General features: G+C 48.5%; 2 protein-coding genes across 6 annotated transcripts in view; one reads left to right on the top strand and one right to left on the bottom strand.

Moving 5' to 3' along the window:
- CDK12 (cyclin dependent kinase 12) overlaps positions 1-3,704 on the bottom strand; it is a 28,911-nt gene extending 25,207 nt beyond the window's left edge. For 2 of the 3 annotated variants that reach the window (XM_055789777.1, XM_005232661.4), the window contains exon 1: positions 2,210-3,704. In XM_055789777.1, coding sequence (XP_055645752.1) covers positions 2,210-3,261 — 1,052 coding nt within the window. In that variant the 5' untranslated portion in view covers positions 3,262-3,704. The remainder of the gene's footprint in view (positions 1-2,209) is intronic. The other variant, XM_055789778.1, reaches the window with a different exon arrangement.
- Positions 3,705-4,303: 599 nt separating this feature from the next.
- MED1 (mediator complex subunit 1) lies at positions 4,304-18,045 on the top strand. 3 transcript variants are annotated; one of them, XM_055789775.1, is made up of 18 exons: positions 4,304-4,476; positions 6,384-6,490; positions 7,313-7,391; positions 7,831-7,885; positions 8,014-8,146; positions 8,917-8,945; positions 9,330-9,401; positions 9,714-9,788; positions 10,373-10,446; positions 10,778-10,867; positions 11,593-11,704; positions 12,018-12,142; positions 12,357-12,475; positions 13,124-13,325; positions 13,507-13,602; positions 13,708-13,813; positions 14,669-14,809; positions 14,987-18,045. In XM_055789775.1, exons 1-18 carry the CDS (start codon positions 4,449-4,451, stop codon positions 17,916-17,918), a joined length of 4,575 nt encoding a protein of 1,524 aa, XP_055645750.1. In that variant the 5' UTR covers positions 4,304-4,448; the 3' UTR covers positions 17,919-18,045. The 3 variants fall into 3 exon arrangements, with proteins under 3 accessions (XP_055645750.1, XP_055645749.1, XP_055645751.1); XM_055789774.1 differs by having other exon boundaries at positions 14,669-18,045; XM_055789776.1 differs by lacking the exons at positions 4,304-4,476; positions 6,384-6,490; positions 7,313-7,391; positions 7,831-7,885 and having other exon boundaries at positions 8,015-8,146; positions 8,849-8,945; positions 14,669-18,045.
- Positions 18,046-18,219: the final 174 nt, after the last annotated feature.

Genomic DNA, 18,219 nt, shown 5'->3' with positions numbered 1-18,219 from the left:
AAAGTCAGCTGCTTCCATTTACACACTCATCTGCAGCAGATGAACCAAAGCTGGCAAGGAAGGCTCAGGCCAATCCACTCCTCCAGGTGAGCTCCTCCTGAACTGCCGTCAGCAGAGGGGCAGCCCCACCACGGGCTGCTGGAGCAGGCATTAGGCCATCAACTTCCACCGACTGCAAGCTCAGTGAAGCAAAACTAATGTATGAATTATAACTTACAATTTGCCTAACATAGGTAAAACGCATTAAATCCCCCTCTGTCCCTTTACTAAAATCGCTTCAGATGGATGTTTTCTGAAGGTGTAATCCATGGCTTCTGTTCTGCTTTAAAAGAATACGTAACAGAGTAAATTATCTGCCCAGAAAAGAGAGAAGAGTAGCAGGTTATCAACTGAAGTCAGAGATTCAAAGAATTCAGTACAAGCTGAGCGTAAACAGTAAGTAACCTTTGGAATCTATTTTGGTTTGGGGTCCAGCATTTTGTCAGTGAGTCAAAGACGCCCTTAAAAAGTTTCTTATGCGAGTATGGAAGTTCAGGGAAGCAGCACAAAGTCCCTCAAAGTTGCTCCCATAATTAAGATGAGGAAAATGTAACTGCTTGATCTCTCAAATTAGAAGTAACTAGCCATTTACAGAAAAAGTAAGCTTCTCCTGGGAAGTGGAGTAACCTGGGGGAAAAAAAACCCCACCTCTTAGTATACTGCTCCCATTTCCACATGGTTTCTCCCTGGTTAGAGCTGAACATGGACATTTAACAGGTGCCATAATACACAATTATATCATGAATTATACATACATTTTCTACTACCGTATTCTTACTCTTCCAAAAGTATTAGGAAATAACATGCAAGAGCAACGCCACCAGGGCAAAAAGGACTGAAGGGATGGAGAAGTAAAGCAGCAAGGACTATCCCTCAGAACCTCCCAGGTGTACGCAGAGAAAACAGGGCAGAGGAGAAACAGCCTGAAGGAAATTTTCACTATGTAAAATCACAGCAGAAATAAGTAGATTTTACGTAACAGCTTCCAGGGTGCTAAAACCAACACACCTCTCTCGCAGCAAGGACAAAGGCACTATTTCAAGCCCACTATGGAAGACGGTATTCCTGAAGTTAAGAGAAGAGCTTTAGCAACAAAGGCCAAATTCCAAAAGCCCCGCGTTCTTTGGGAACTGCTGATCACATAAATGCGCTCTGGAGGCAGCCTCTTCGCACACAGCTCCTGTTTGGACCAGAGGATGCAGCACAGCTAACACAGCGCAGAGCATTTCTATAGCGATTACATTCCAGGTCACATCTTAATTGCCATGGAGCTACAACCAAAGCTCCCCAGCACCCATGGTGACAACTGGAAACTCACTTAACATAAGCTGAAGCTAGAAAAGAAGAATCAACATTAGACTATGTATTCGTGCATGTAACAGGATGATTAACGAACAGCTGAAATAAAACGCACAGAACTACCTTCAAATATTAGTTGCCTTCTGTAGCAAGGTTACTGACTAAAGAAAAGAAAAAAAAAAAAAAGTATAGTTAAGCAAAAATACAGCTGGTTCCTACTTGCCCTTCCAGAATGCCCCCATTTCAGAATGGAAGCAAGAAACTCTAGTACTGATAAAAGAAAGTTTAGGCTATAAAGATGGAGTTTACGTGTGGTCATCTCTAATTCAAGGAAAAAAAAAAGAAAAGCTAAGTCAGTTCAGAAAGAGCAAGATACACTCAAAAGAAGTGAAAAAGCATGATCAAGTCCCCACACATTGCAACCAGATAGAAAGGCTTCCAGAAATAGGTGAAAACATTCTCCCTGGCTGAACTGCTCACCAGGGAAGCACACCAGATCCCGCACCAGGAGCTCTTGGCTCCATCTCCCTTCAGAGCGCAACCCTCCCCACAAGCCCTGGCCCTCCTGCGGGGGCCACCTCCAGAGGTGGGTGTAATTTAATCCCAGGAGCTCATCCAGCCCTAGGCCTCTCTGCTGACAGCCAACATGGACGCTGCCTACCACCACTCAGGGAGATGTTTTCCAGAGTGTGACCACCACTTTAAAGGTAACTGCCACGAACCTAACCAAAGGGATTTCCCACAAATCACTCTGCAGCCAACTTAGGCAGCTGGTGACCTGGGCCCCAGCAAGATGCGGAAGGGGGTTAACCCCTCCCATGGCCAGAGCCACCCCGACCACTTCCCCATTCCCCAGGGCAAGAGCACACACCTGGCAATGGGACTTCGGCTCACAGAGCGCTTGGTGGCAAAAGGGCTGCTGGAGCGCCGGCGGCCGTAAGGGCTGGGTGACCTTCCGCTGTACGACCCGCTGCCTCGCTCGTAGCTCGACGAACGCCTCCTGTTATAGGGGCTTATGGACCTCTGCCGCCGGCTGTAAGGGCTGGGAGAGCGTGTGTTCGACTGGTAAGCCACGGGCTCCTTGTAGGGTGGGCTGATTGACTGTCGGCGCGAGGAGCCGCCGGGGCTCTTCCTGTAGGGATCGTAGTTACTGGATGTGTGAGAGCGGGGAGGGCTGAGGTCGTACTCCTGGATGTAGGAGGCTCCTGAGGGGCTGTCGTCCAATTTCGGGCTGTCAGACCATTTTCTGTGAGGACTTCTGGATTTCCGCTTCGGACTGTCAATTGTTTTGTAACTTTTTGGAGCATCCCTTTTCCGATGGCTTTTGCTGCGCTCTTTGTGGCTGGACTTGAGCTCTCGGTCCTTCCTGGATTTCTCCTTGTGTGCCTTGGCCGACCGAGACTCCTTGTTGCTACTCTTCGAGGACAGGGACTTGGGGTGCTCGTCGCTCTCAAGGAGTCTCTTGGAGGATCCCGATATTCTCTCCTTGGTGGACCCGGACCTGCTGGATGCCTCCAGGCTCTTTTCTAACTTCCTCTCTTTTTCTGCCTGTTTGCTCTTCATCAGCTCACGCACGCGCTTGTGCTGGTGGTGCCGGTGCTTCTGTATCCTCTCGCTCCTGTCGGCTTTCCTCTCCTCGTTCTCCCTCCTGTCCAGCTTGAGGGCCACATCATCGGAGAAGGTATCCGAATCCGAACTGATATCATCGTACTCCACCAGCGGCTTGATCATCGCACCCAAGGGTGCTGCCGTCTCCTGGGCTGCCAGCGGTGACTCCTTGGAGTGCCTGGACTTATGCCTCTTGTGCCTGGAGGCCAGCCGGTGCCTCTCCTTGCTGTTTGAGCTGCCGCTGCCAGGCGCGTGCTGCAGGGACCCCCCGCCGCCCCCGTCCTTCTTGCCCCCATGTCTCTCCGGGTTTGGCATTCCTCCTCCACTGTGCTCGAGAGAGGGGAGGGGGGGAATCCTCCAAAACCCCCAAACTTCAAACTTGCTCAGCGCCCGCTCCTGGCACCATTCACGCCGGCCTCGGCCCTCCCTGCCGCCAACACCCCCTCCTACATGGGGAGCGGGGCAGGGAGCGCGGGCCCGCGGCGGCTGGAGGCCCCGCAGGAGGCGGAAGGGGAGCGGGGAGGGGGCGGGGGGGGGCAGGAACCGGGAGGGGAGGGGGAAGGGCACCGGCCTTACCGCCTCATCCGAGGGGCCCAGGCCCGGAGGGCAGCGCCGCCGCGGGGGCGCCCCGGGAAGGCGGGGCCTGGGCCCGCGATCCCTCCCCACCCCCTCAGCACCGGGCTGCCGGGCCCCGAGCGGATCCCTCAGCCGGAAGGGCCCACCGGGCACCGCCGCCGCCCGCGCCCCCCCGGCCCGGCCCGGCCCGCCGCGCCCCACCGCCGCCCCCCGCTCACTTCCCAAAGCGAAACGGCTCCGCGTCCAAGGGGGGCACCCGCCAACTCTCGCGAGAACCCGCCGCCTCTCGCGAGAGCAGCGACAGCAGCGCCACCGCCGCCCTCCGCCCCGCGAACGATCCCGCGAGACCTGACGGAGGAGGGGAAGCGCGCGGGGCCCGTCCTCTCGCGAGAGCTGCGGCCACCTCCCCGCGCGCGCGCGCAATGACGCGCTCGCCGGCTTCGAGTGAAACTTTATTTGGGGTGCGGGCGGGGACAGCGCCCCCTCCCTCCCCTCCACCCCGTAACGAATCGTTATGGACGCGCCGCCCCCTCAGCGCTGCGAGGCCTGGCACGGTGTTACCGGTCCCGGCTTCCCGCCGCTTTGCTGCGGGCTGGAGCCGTTAGGCTGGCGGCGGGGCCTGCCCGGCCTGAGGGAGGGCGGGAGGAGGGAGGAGGGGGCGGGGGCGGGGCTTGCCGCCACACGCCGCGCCCGCCCCGCTCCATCCCCTCCCGCGCTCTCGCGAGAAGTGCCTGCTCTCGCGAGAGGTGGGGAGCGCTGCGCGCCCGCAGCGCAGCCGCGGCCGGAGGGATGGCGGCGGCCGCCGCCGTGTGAGGCCGGTGCGGAGCGGCCCGGCCGCGGCTCCCCCCTCCCTCCCTCCGCTCCCGGCCCGAAGCCACGCTGGTGCTGCGGCCCGCCTGCGGGCCGCCCGTCCCCCGGGCCGCGGTATGAAGGCGGCGCCGGGCGGTGCCGAGGGTGAGTGCCGCCGGCGGGGCGCGGCTGGCGCTGGGGCTTCCCGCCGGCGCCGTGAGGAGACGGGCCGGACCCCGGCGCGGCCCGGCCTCGGGCTGGGACCGAGGTGCCTCCCTGTGGGGCGGCACAGGGGCTGCGGCCCCGGAGGGAGGGCGAGGGTCCCGCGGCCGATGGCACCGTCCTAGGCTTTCTCCGGCGCCGTGGCTCGTTCCCCCGGTCGGGCCAGTGGGGCTCGATGCAGGCTGCGGGGCGGGCTCCATGTGGAAGGAAATAAAGGCGAATGTTCTCCTCAGGCGGTGGCCGCTGAGGCCTGGCAATGCTCTCGCTGCCCCTGGGCTGCCGGCGAGCCCTGGGCTGTACACAGCCCCAGAGGGACCCCGGCTCATGGGGGTGAGGCCGTGGGCACAAACAAGAGGCTCCACCTGAGCGTCAGGAAACGGTTTTATCTCTCTGAGGGTGCCCAAGCACTGGCAGAGGGTGCCCCGGGATGCAGTGGGGTCTCCATCCTTGGAGCTGTTCATGAGCCGTCTGGGCAGGGTCCTGGGTGGGCAGTTTGCTGCGGGTGGCTTGGCTTGGGCTGGGTGATGTCCAGAGGTGGTTTCCCACCTTAGCTGTCCTGCGATTCTCGCGTAGCAGAGAGGTATAAAGTGTCTGAAACCGCCTATTTCTTTCCTACACTTGGATTTGTTGGGGTCTGCATTAGGTCTGCAATTTGTACTTGCAGCAGTGATGAAAACAAACCCTTGATATTTTGCAGGTGAGGGTTTACTCTGTAGTTGCATGCCGTAGAAGTTAAAATGTCACAGACATCTGTTTGCCTTGGACACACTAGCGCCAGTGACAGGGTTTGTTTTGGCAGTGGTGGCCCCTGGGATTTTTTTTTGACAAACGCAAGTGTAGGAAAAACCTGTCTGTTAGCAAAAATGACAACGTTATAATGCTCCTGAAACCAGCGTTCTCTTTGTGCATGTGTCTGAATAGATGGTAGGGAAAAAATGAACCATTTTATCTTGGAACTTTTTTTGGCTGAACTGTCCAACACTAATGTTTTGCTTAGTCACTGATCCCATAGCCCTCATTTTCTCTCATCAGGGAGATATTCATAAGAGTGGAACTTTTTAAAACACACAGAAATGATGTTCTAGAACCACAGGGCTTAGATGGGAGTCTGTGGGATAAGAGAGGTGTTTTGTAAAGGCCGAGTAGGTTCTAGGTTGGTAGAGATCCATGACCCCTACAGTTGTCTGCCGCATCGTTGTTTTGCAGTGTATGGAGCCGTGCCCTGCCTCTAGAACAGCACCGCAGAGGCACCAGCCCTCAGTTTCAAGCTAGTGGGAGGCTGGAGTGTGTCTGATCAGGGCATTTGTGACAACTGGCAGTTGGACCCATTTGGTTGAGGTTTTTGGTGATGGAAGGGTCTGTGATGGTCTTTACTGCACAAGAAGTTGGAGAGCTGGAAGAGAGAACAGGAAGAGGGAAGGGGGATCCAGGAAAGAAAGCTTAACCTCGCTGCTTTAACACGATGTGTTCTACACTCTCAGTTTCCTGCCCAGGGAAAGCTTTATCTTCAGACCATGCTGTTGTATCTTCAAACAGTGCCCCAATATATTCCTGTCATGCCAGGACTTAGCATTGTTCAGAGTCCATGCAGAATAGGAGCTGGGCTTTTTCCCCGAGAGGCCCGTAGGCATTTTATGGTCCTTTAGGTTTTGGTAGCTTGTGATATATCCTTAACATTTACTTAACCTTAAGGCCTAGGCTGCAGGGATACATGAGCAGTAAATAAGTGTTTTGAAATCGTGTTTAGCTTAAAAGTGGAAAGTATTTTCAATACAACTGCTAAACTGTTTTATTTGTTAACCTTCAAGTATTGTCTCATTCTTTTTTCTGAATATTCCTGTGTCTTACAGAGACGGAGAAGCTGAATAAGATGAGTACCCTCTTAGAAAGACTTCACGCAAAGTACAACCAAGCCAGACCTTGGACAGAAACCATGAAGTTAGTCCGTCAAGTCATGGTGAGGATTGTTGGGGTCTGAGCAGGAGGGCTTCTGGTGTTTCTTTAGTAATAATTCTGTTGTTGGTTTGCTAGATCTCTTCAAAGTGCTTTAGGTTTTGTTCAAGCCTTGGCTTCCTCCTGGGCCAGCGTGGTTGAGGCGTGTCAGTTATTGCACCCAACAGTGTGCAGGGGAGGGAGTGATGTCTGTAGCTTTTCTGTCTGGCGTGCTTTTGCCTTCCCTAATTACAGCCTCCTCCTCTGCAGCCTAATTGACATGGGGCAGCTGTCAGCTCGGTGCCAGGAAAAGGGTCAAACCTGTGGTTTCAGCCAGTGCTGGGAAGCCCAAACCATTCTGCCGGTTGCTTTTTCGGGATGTTACGTTTTGTAAAGCAATTTGCTCCCTGTTTGGTAATACTCAAAGCTTGGTGCTGGCTTAGTTAAACGTGGTCTCTGAGTGGGGGGAAGGAGCAGCAGGAGGCAGGGGAGAGCTACATCAAAGGTTTCCGTGTGTATTATGGTGTTAAAAGTTTGCCTGTCTTGTTCTTTCTCTGTAGTCTCTTAGGTAACTCTTAGCTTATGCCTATTAAAAAGTTGCTACAGTCTGTTCTTCCAGATGAGCAAGTTGCTTAAATGAAAAATCAATTCCAGGCCTGCCTTTGTTACCTCCTTCTGAAATAGATACTGTTCTCCTACTGGAATTAAAATGAGGATGTAATTTTGGGATGAAATCTAACTTGCTTTTAATTACCTAAATAAACCTCACTTGACTGAACAAAAATTGCAATATTTCCCTCTCACTGAGTGATACACTAAAAGGACATTTTTATTCTATCTGACTAAGGAAAAGCGAGTTGTGATGAACTCTGGGGGGCACCAACATCTGGTGAGCTGTTTGGAGACTTTGCAGAAGGCATTAAAAGGTTGGTACGTTCTGTACATGTGCTTTACAAACCGCTTAACAGTCATATGCTATGGAAATACTCCACAACATTAAAGCAGGCAAGCTTGGTGCTGGCCCATTTCACAGTATTCCTGGTGGGTGTGCGCTCACATGTACATAAGCACACTTATCCTGGTCAGTACCAGTCAAGATTGTCCGCGTTACTTTTATTGTAAATGCCCATACCTGAAGTCCACTTGCAGAAGAAAATCCCTTCTCGCTTGGCAGTTCTGAGAACATTTGCTTTTCTCTATGCAAATTGTTCTGCGTGTATTTTGAGTACAGATAATGTATATAGTCGCTCATGTGAAGACGTGGGAGGGAGTAACTAGTTGAGATTGGTTTTACTGCTGATGCCTCGCTCCTGGGGAAATGTTGAATCATTTCACTAAGCCTTGTTCTTTCCTCTCTCCATCTAGTATCTTCTCTGCCTGCCATGACAGATCGCTTAGAGTCTATAGCTAGACAAAATGGGTAGGTCTGCTTCTTTATTTTATGGCTGAGGCTTTTCCTGTTTATCTGTACACATCATAATCTCACTGCTGGTTTGATTGGTTTTTTTGTGTGCATCTCAGCAATTTTTGTTTTGTTTTGTATGTAAGCCTTGGATCTCACCTTAGTGCAAATGGCACTGAATGTTACATCACTTCAGACATGTTCTATGTGGAAGTCCAGTTAGATCCTACAGGGCTGCTGTGTGATGTCAAGGTGGCTCACCATGGAGAAAACCCCGTGGTATGTATTACTGACCAAGACGAGGGTAATGCCTTTGTGTTTTTGGAACTGCCATTTCGGCTCCCTTTTGTTTGAACAGAGGAAATGGATTATATTTAATGTTTCCCTAGACCTAGCATTACACCTCTGCTGCTCATTCTAGTGGAAAGTAAAAGCCTCCATGGAGTAGTCTGTTCTTGTGGGTTAATCTCACCGGCCTAGTGTACGTGTGCAAGGACTGTTTTCCTGATGGTCTCTCTTTTTCTCCAAGTGGTTTTATAACAGCAAAATTATATGAGGAAGTTATCGCTGTGTTCCTGAGAATTTTGTTTCTGGAGGAAGGATAGGGAAATTAATCTTATTAAAACTTAGATCTGTGAGTGGGAAGTATTAAAACGTGGAACGCTGAAAGAAAATGGCTTAAATTCCCTTCTGCACATGCATGAGAGTTTGAGCTTGCTATTTACATTGCCCTAGCCACTCTTCTGAAAACAGACCATTTTTAATATCTCTGTAGAAGATCATAGCTTTTCAACCTGAAAGCTTCACAATTTTAAAAGTTTATTTCAAATTAGTCATTTAAGAAGGAAAGAGTATTGCTTGAATTCTTCCGGAGGGGGCTGACAAGCAGAACTAGAACCATAGCAATGTGTAGTTGTGAGCATTGTATTCCTTCTCGTGAAAAGCTATGCTCACAAATTTTACTGTCCTAATGTTTCACAGTTGCTGTGCTGCACAAAGACTGAAGTTGCTTCATTCGACATTGATATCGTATGTCCTTTCCTTTTCAGAGTTGTCCAGAATTGGTGCAACATCTGAGGTGAGCAACAAGAGTTGTTTGTTGCAATTTCTGACAAGCTTTTCTTTGCGGTAGTGATCTGATGCTATTTTATGTCTGGAGATGCAAAATGTTTCATAACCATTCCTTTCCCACAAAATCTCTCTGCTTCTCCAGGGGGGATTTTCTGGCTTTGGTTCAGATGCTTCTGATTCTGACTGCTGTGCATGGTTTCTTCCAAGCCACAGCGCTACATTCATGGAATTTTTAAAGCTGGATCACTAGAAGAATACGTTTTGTAGCTTTCATGTAGCAAAAGTCTTTTCTGAAGTGACTTAATATCTATATTAGTATAACTTTTTAAACCACAACCTTATCTGTTACAAATTTGGATACATGTTAACTTTTTTCCCTACTTCCTTTCAGAGAGAAAAATTTTGATGAGTTTTCTAAGCATCTAAGGGGGCTTGTGAACCTATATAAGTTGCCAGGAGACAAGTAAGTCTCAAATATATTTATTTACATCCACATACATAAAACTAAACAAAATTACATGCTTAAATTTTCATTGGGGGTGATCCTACTGACTTCATCACCATGGCTTGCATGTGCACGCAGTGGGTGGGAGGATTTAATGTGAAGTGGGAATGCAGGCTGAAAAGTTACAATTTCTAAATGCTCAATCTGATGGCAAGTACTGCAGCTTGTCAGCCGGCAGTTCTGTGAGTTGGATTTCATTGCTTGGTCCCTTTCAGTTTTTCTTATATTGTTTTGTTGTTTGTTTTGTTGTTTGTTTTTTTTTTTTCCCAGCAAACTTAAAACTAAAATGTACTTAGCTCTGCAGTCCTTAGAGCTGGATCTCTCAAAAATGGCAGGGATGTATTGGTAAGGACATCTATATGCTTTGTTGTTTGGTGGTGGTGGTTTGTTTATTTCTTGATAATGCTGCATCACAGTGGCCAGTTCTGATCATGCCAAGTGCTGTGTATCCATGAAGTGTCCGGTTAGTGCCTGTATCATCTGATGCTATTTTTAAAAAGTCCAATGCTGAGGCTATAGGTGGCCTATGGTAGCAGGGGAATGATGTATACATGTAAAGAAAAAATGCCTAGAGCTCTCTGAGCAATTCCGTTGTAACTGCAGAATTCGATTGAAAGAAAGTCTAAAAGGCAAAAAAAAAAAGTTTATAATTAGATGGACTAGTGTTAACATGTTTTACAGCAAGAAATTGAGAAATATTTGACAGTCTTTCACTGCTGTAGATTCAGTGGATAAACCATGCTTTTTTTACTGCCAAGAGTAAAGTAGCTTTTGTTTTGCCTGTAACAGTGTGAAGTTTAAGATTGCTGCCTCTGTGTGACTGAGAAGTGTGTGTATTGAGCTAAAATCTTAGACTGCCACAAGCATGTAAATTTTGGCAGCAGGTGTGACTCTGGCTTGCTGCAGACCTCTGATTGCCTCTCTTGCAGGCAAGCCACCAATGCAAATCCCCTTGACAAGATTCTTCGTGGCAGTGTTGGCTATCTCACCCCCAGGAGTGGAGGTATCTTTGATTAACACTTAGAAAAGAATAAAAATGGCTTTGTTCGGGGTCCCCATAACGGACATCGGTTTCACATTAACTGGAAAATGCTAATCAAACTAACAGAGGGTTGAGGTGGCTGAGTATTTGTGAGTCCCACAGGATCCAGAAAGCCAGCTTTTCTTTACAAAGCCACACGGAGTAATTTTATGGCAGATGGCCATGTCTGTGCCTTTGACAGCAGAGAGCAACTTTTTCAAGGTGTACGAGTTGTTGTGTGGTTACAGGGGTTAACAGCGGTTGGGTTAACTTGTATCGTCGGGATGCCTGTTCAAAAGCTTCTCTCCTGCAGGTCTCCTGATGAATCTCAAATATTACGTCTCGCCCTATGATTTATTTGAAGATGGCACTGGAGCCTCCGTTATTTTGCATGAGAACAATGGTAGGTCAGCTTTAGAAGCTAGTGTGGACTACTAGTGCTTGAAGGAGAGAAGAAAGCAGAATTCCAGCAGTCTGGCTGCCCTCTGCTGTCACCCTGTAATAGAGGAAAATCACAGGTTGACTTACAGAGGACATGGGTTTAATAAGCTCATTTGACCATCTTGAACCTTGTGCCTGTTCTGGAGTTTGAACTGGGCTGCTGCCAAGGGTGGTGGGGTGACAGTCTGCAGGCAGAGCCTGTCTCCTTAGGGTGAATTTCATCATTAAGATAGGTTTTATTTTATTGTGGGGGAATACTTGTTGTCTCTGCCATCTTACCGGAAGATTATTTTTTATGCATGTACATGGACATCCGTCTCTCACTAAAATGTCAAAGCCAAGCACCAATTAAAATTGAGGCTGGTCTCAGGAAAGAAGAGAGTGAGGCTGTCCAAAACTATTATTTGTTTTGCTTTGTAAAGAGCGCGCTACAAACTTGCAAATGTATCTGGAATGTATTTTAAGAATTATGCAGTTGGTCTACCTTGCAAGAGAAAAATAGAGCATTAGGTAGCTTAACTAGTTGGGCTGTAGACTGTTCACTGATAAAGGTGAACGCTGAAAACTGTGCCTTCTGGAGGAAGTAAGATAGTTCCAGCGTGGTGATATTTAATTCGTAAAGCTTGTGTTGGTTTTTTTTCATCAGCTTATGTTGGTTTTGGGTTTCTTCCTTGCTTCCTCTTGCAGTTCCTCGGTCTTTGGGTATGAATGTGTCAGTAACAGTTGAGGGAACCATGGCTATGTACAAACTTCCAATTGCACCACTGATTATGGGCTCTCATCCAGTTGACAGCAAAGGGTAAGCAGAGGACGCGTCTGCCAGGTCGTTCTCAGTGGCCTTGTTCAGATGCAAATTCAACATTCTGTGGAAGTCAGAGTGGGGAGAAGACTGTGTGACATCACGGCATTCTATAAGGCACTTAAGTGCTGTCTTTAAGCCAATAAGTATGTATTTCAGGCATGTGACATGCTTTTGAGGAGCGTCTTAATTTTTAAGAAGGTCTAACAGTCTGCTTGTGTTTGAGTGAACAGTGAATTGTATGTCTGTTTGTAGCAGAAGCCGGAGTCATGCCCTGCATCTAATAAGATCTTGTATTCACCCCCCATTGCAGAACTCCGTCTTTCTCGTCAATCACCAGTGCCAACAGCGTGGACTTACCGGCTTGTTTCTTCCTGAAATTCCCCCGTCCCATTCCAGTGTCTCGAGCTTTCATTCAGAAGCTTCAGGGCTGCACAGGTGGGTTGCAGATCCATCAAGCAGATATTCCTTAGGTTTTTATTAATAAACTTCTGCCATTTTTTAATGCAGGACAGAAAAGTTGCTCAAGGTTTTGTGCTCTTTTCAGTAAAACCTGGATAGGTTTCCTTTGCTAGATGGTAACACTTTCTCTGGCCCGCTGTCTCTTTCTGGCACCTGGGTGCGATCGTTTTGTGCCATCTTGTTCCTTCAGGTATTCCATTGTTTGACACACCACCAACATTTGTACCCTTGTATGAGCTGATCACACAGTTCGAGTTATCCAAGGAGGCTGATCCTTTACCTTTAAACCACAATATGCGCTTCTATGCAGTAAGTATGTTGTTACAACCAGGACGTTGTACTTGTAGATGAGCAGTCTGGGGATTTTCATCTGTTTCAGGTATCTTTCAAGTAGGGTAAAGGAAATTCATTGATACAGCATTTATTCATGGGGAAAAACTATACTATCCAAGCATTAGAATACAGATACAGATGGGACCACGGTAATCAGGAAAATTAGATAATGAAAAATCCATTGCTGTTGAAACGCAGCGGCAGGAATGACAGCAGAGGTATGGGATGGAGCCTTCCCAGGTTCCGTCCCTTCCTCTTGTTTGGACTGTAATGTGTGGCTGAATGGATCACATCACTTTGGGGGAAATGCTAGTTCTTAAATTTATCAGTGACGGACCTCTTGTTAACTTCAGAGGATTTCTCTTTTCCTCGGAAGGGATGCCGTAGTGTAGGAAAACTGTTTTAGTGGGGACGGGGAATACTGTTCAATAGTACTACTTCTGAGGAGCCAAAATTGTGTTTTCCTTGTTCAGACTGGAAGGAAAGCATCTTCATTGTTTGTCGTTTTCAGCTAGAAAGGTGGCTTGGCGTGACTTGGATCTGGGGCCCGCTCTTTCCTTCCTAGATGTCTGTTATTGCCTTGTACCCAGCAGTAGTTGGAGTAAAGCAGAAATTGTTTGTCAGGCTCTTCCAGGACAGCAGCACTGTTACTTTCTGAACAAAGATGCTCCTCTCCCAGATGGAAGAAGCCTTCAAGGAACTCTGATTAGTAAAATCGCCTTCCAGCACCCTGGACGGGTTCCTCTCATCCTCAATTTGATCAGACATCAGGTGGCGTACAACACGCTGATTGGCAGCTGTGTCAAGCGAACAGTTTTAAAAGAAGGTGGGTACCACATCAACTGGCCTAGTATGTGTGGATAAGAAACCCTGGGTAATTTTCTGAGGTGTAGGAGGAAGAAATTGGGCCTGTGCTGCTTTCCTTGTTGGGTTTTTTCTTCTATATGGGGGTATTCAGCTGGTTCATCTCTCGTGTTCCCTAATTTAATGGTTCCCGTGTCTTTCAGATTCTCCTGGGATCCTGCAGTTTGAAGTTTGTCCTCTCTCTGACTCCTGCTTTAGTGTATCCTTCCAGCATCCTGTGAATGACTCCCTAGTGTGTGGTAAGTGGACTCAGTAAAAGCCTGAGTGTGTTTACAGGAAGGATGGCAGGGTCTTCTTCCACTGTAACCAGGATTTTGATCTCTTCCAAATGCCTTCCCTTTTAGTGGTAATGGATGTGCAAGACTCTACTCACGTGAACTGTAAGCTGTACAAAGGGCTGTCCGATGCTCTTATCTGTACAGATGATTTCATTGCCAAAGTTGTTCAAAGGTAAGCTAGATTTTCTTTGTGCCACCGCGCCCTCCAAATTCTACAGATGAACTCTGTGTCTGTCTCATATTTATTCTGGTGGTTTAGGAGCCTTTCTGTTTGTGGGTGAGTTTTAGTTGTTTGGCAGAGAGGAAAGCTTGGAGCCCTATTGAAAATTCCATTCCAGCCGCTGAACCATAGCTACTTATTTTTGAGCGTGTCTCCAAGGTGCCTACCTATTTATGCCTTCTACTGTAGTCGGTTGCTTTCTACCTTTTATAAAACATGGAAGTGCTCCCCTGCCGTTTGTCATTTACACAGGCCTTTTGTCAAGGCTCCCCTGCCCTAGCCACCATTCAGAACACGGCAGAATGTTAAGAGGGCACAGCACAGACCTTTGGAGTGAGAATAGCTGGCTTTGCTTTCCAAGCATTACAGGCTTGTTGTCCTTGAGCAGAACATGGCATTATCGTTGACGTTTTACAGGGTTGCAGGAAATTAGGTTTGCCAAGCTCAGGCAAAGGTGTTTTCTGGCAGAGTCAGGGTAACCACCCAGACTGCATCCTGTGCTTTAACTGCAAGATCATGATCTGTCAGCTGTTAGTTATTAGAGTTAATTGGTTGATTAATTCTCCCTTTGTGATTGCAAGGCAATGCATAAAGGCACAGTTGTCTTGTGGCTAGGTAAGTGTGATGGGATAAGTGTAAATACAAGCAGAGCAGCAGGGCGTTTACTGTGCCTGGACCTGTTGCTCTTTTTTGCCCAAGAGCCTTACTGCTTGCTTTTATGTCTGACGAGGTTGTTAAAAAATCTTCAGCGAACACTGCTATAGGGCAGCAAAACGCACACTAACCACTTTGCCTTGTGTCTTGCAGATGTATGTCCATTCCTGTCACCATGAGAGCAATTCGTAGGAAAGCAGAAACGATTCAAGCAGACACACCAGCCTTGTCCCTCATTGCAGAGACAGTAGAAGATATGGTGAAGAAAAATCTTCCCCCAGCCAGCAGCCCAGGGTATGGCATGACCACAGGCAGCAACCCAATGAGTGGTACCACTACCCCAACAAACACTTTTCCTGGGGGGCCCATCACTACTTTGTTTAACATGAGCATAAGCATGAAAGAGAGGCATGACTCGGTGGGCCATGGGGAGGACTTCAGCAAAGTGTCTCAGAACCCTATTCTCACTAGTTTGTTGCAGATCACAGGGAATGTGGGGTCTACCATTGGCTCAAGTCCAACCCCTCCCCATCACACACCACCACCAGTATCCTCACCAGCAAGCAACACCAAGAACCACCCCATGCTCATGAACCTTCTTAAAGAGAATCCCCCTCAGGATTTCTCCACTCTGTATGGGAGCAGCCCTCTCGAAAGGCAGAACTCTTCCTCTGGCTCCCCCAGAATGGAAATGGGCCCTGGGGGGAATAAGCAAAAGAAAAAAAAGTCCCGCATGCCGGCCGACAAGCCCAAGCATCAGACTGAGGATGATTTCCAGAGGGAGCTCTTTTCAATGGATGTTGACTCCCAGAATCCCATTTTTGATGTCAACATGACTGCAGACACCCTGGACACCCCTCATATTACTCCAGCACCCAGCCAATGCAGCACTCCTCCTACTACATACCCACAGCCTATACCTCACTCGCAGCCCAGTATTCAGAGAATGGTTCGACTTTCTAGTTCGGACAGCATTGGAGCTGATGTTACTGATATCCTTTCAGATATAGCAGAGGAGGCTTCCAAGCTCCCCACCACTAACGAGGACTGCCCGCCCATTGGGACTCCAGTAAGAGACTCTTCTAGTTCAGGACATTCACAAAGTGCCCTCTTTGACCCAGATGTTTTTCAGACGAACAATAGCGAGAACCCGTACACAGATCCAGCAGACCTCATAGCAGACGCTGCTGTGAGCCCCAACAGCGATTCTTCAAACCATTTTTTTCCAGATGGAGTAGATTTCAATCCTGACTTGCTGAACAGTCAGAGTCAAAGTGGCTTTGGGGAGGAGTACTTTGATGAGAGTAGTCAGAGTGGAGACACCGATGATTTCAAGGGCTATGCATCCCAGGCTCTAACTACTTTGGGGGTGCAAGTCTTGGGGGCTGATGGGGGGGAAAATAAATTTAAGGGGAGCAATCAGTCTGATACGGTAGATTTTAGTATTATTGCAGCTGCAAGCAAAGCACTGGGGTCCTCTGACATCATGGAGCATCACAGTGGAGGTCAGAGCCCTTTGCTGAATACAGGGGATTTAGGAAAAGAAAAGTCTCAGAAACGGGTAAAGGAAGGCAATGGTTCTGGAAGTAACATGGCAGGTCCCGGCATAGATGGGAAGCCAGGGAAGCGCAGCCGGACGCCTTCCAGTGATGGTAAAAGTAAAGAGAAACTTCCAAAGCGGAAGAAGCAGGAGACAGATGGGAAATCTCCATCTCACAGTTCATCAAACAGGCCTTTCACACCACCAGCCAGCACAGGTGGGTCCAAATCTCCTGGGAGCTCAGGCAGATCTCAGACTCCTCCCGGTGTAGCTACTCCTCCTATTCCAAAAATAACCATTCAGATCCCAAAAGGAACAGTGACTGTTGGCAAACCGTCTTCACATGGCCAGTATACCAGTAGTGGCTCTGTCACCTCCTCCAGCAGCAAAAGCCACCATGGCCATTCTTCTTCCTCGTCCTCTTCTTCCTCCTCTTCAACCTCAGGCAAAATTAAAAGCAGCAAATCAGAAGGGTCTTCTGGCTCAAAGATGAGCAGCAGCCTCTACTCAAGCCAAGGCAGCTCAAGTTCAGGTCAGTCCAAAAGTTCGGCTCAGTCGGTGGGAAAGCCTGGATCCTCCCCCATCACCAAACACGGCCTCAGCAGTGGTTCTGGAAGCACCAAGATGAAACCTCAAGGAAAGCCATCGTCACTTATGAACCCTTCCATGAGTAAACCAAACATCTCTCCTTCTCATTCAAGACCCTCGGGAGGTTCTGACAAGCTTGCTTCTCCCATGAAACCTGTCCCAGGTACTCCCCCATCATCTAAAGCAAAGTCACCTATCAGTTCAGGTTCCGGAGGCTCCCACATGTCTGGGACTGGATCGAGCTCAAGTATGAAATCGTCTTCAGGAATGGGATCCTCTGGGTCTATGTCACAGAAACCACCTCCTTCATCCAATTCTTCGACGGCATCTTCATCTTCCTTTTCGTCTAGTGGGTCTTCCATGTCTTCATCTCAGAACCAGCATGGAAGTTCCAAAGGCAAGTCTCCGAGCAGAAACAAGAAGCCATCGCTGACTGCAGTCATAGACAAACTGAAACATGGGGTTGTCACTAGTGGGCCTGGTGGAGATGACCCGATGGATGGACAAATGGGGCCAAGTTCCAATTCCTCAAGCCATACTATGTCCTCTAAACACAATATGTCTGGGGGGGAGTTCCAGGGCAAACGTGAGAAGAGTGACAAAGAGAAGTCAAAAGTCTCTGTTTCTGGAGGATCTGTTGAGTCTTCCAAGAAGACTTCAGATTCCAAAAATGTTGGAAGCACTGGAGTGGCCAAAATTATCATCAGCAAACACGACGGTGGTTCCCCTAGCATTAAAGCCAAAGTAACTTTGCAGAAACCTGGGGAAGGAGGTGGGGATAGCCTAAGGCCTCAGATGGCTTCTTCCAAAAGCTATGGGTCTCCTCTGATCAGTGGATCTACTCCAAAACACGAACGCTGCTCTCCCAGCCACAGTAAGTCACCAGCATACACTCCCCAAAACATAGACAGTGAGAGCGAGTCGGGCTCTTCCATAGCAGAGAAATCCTATCAGAACAGCCCCAGCTCTGACGATGGCATTAGGCCTTTGCCTGAATATAGCTCAGAAAAACACAAGAAGCACAAAAAAGAGAAGAAAAAAGTGAAAGACAAAGACCGGGACAGAGATCGGGATCGGGATAAAGACAGAGACAAGAAGAAATCCCACAGCATGAAGCCGGAGAGCTGGTCCAAGTCCCCAATTTCAGCTGACCAGTCTCTTTCCATGACGAGCAGCGCTATCCTTTCAGCCGAGCGACCATCCCGGGCTAGCCCTGAGTTTTTGATCGGGGAAGAAGATGATGATCTCATGGATGTTGCTCTAATTGGCAATTAATTTTTCCTAGTGTCTTTAAAAGATGAGCTGTATGCGGGACCTGCGGGTTCTGGAGATTGGAAGAAGGAACTCTTCATTGCAAACCTGCCACGTTGATTTTTATGGGGTGTGTTTGAAGAGGGGAAAACCAAAAACAAAACAAAAAAGTATTTCAAAGGATCTCCAAAATCTGAAGAGAAAGTGTGAGCGCCAGCAACTCATTCGGCAAGCCAGGTTCCTGACTGAGGCCTTCATCCTGCAGACACTTACACTCATTCTTAATTTATAAGTATTAATTGCCCCATTAGAGTTAATGGGTATA

This window comes from Falco peregrinus, chromosome 18, assembly GCF_023634155.1.
Source record: "Falco peregrinus isolate bFalPer1 chromosome 18, bFalPer1.pri, whole genome shotgun sequence".
NCBI lineage: Eukaryota > Metazoa > Chordata > Aves > Falconiformes > Falconidae > Falco > Falco peregrinus.
Note: the sequence above shows the minus strand (reverse complement) of the source record. Positions and strands in the feature narration are given on the sequence as shown.

What these genes read in the sequence shown, in the direction of transcription:
- MED1 (XM_055789774.1), top strand. Translation starts at nt 4,449, where the DNA reads ATGAAGGCGGCGCCGGGCGGTGCCGAGG. An exon ending in TCTATAGCTAGACAAAATGG is followed by an intron (nt 7,886 to 8,013) that starts GTAGGTCTGCTT and finishes TTTGTATGTAAG; the next exon opens with CCTTGGATCTCACCTTAGTG. An exon ending in TCTCACCCCCAGGAGTGGAG is followed by an intron (nt 10,447 to 10,777) that starts GTATCTTTGATT and finishes TCTCTCCTGCAG; the next exon opens with GTCTCCTGATGAATCTCAAA.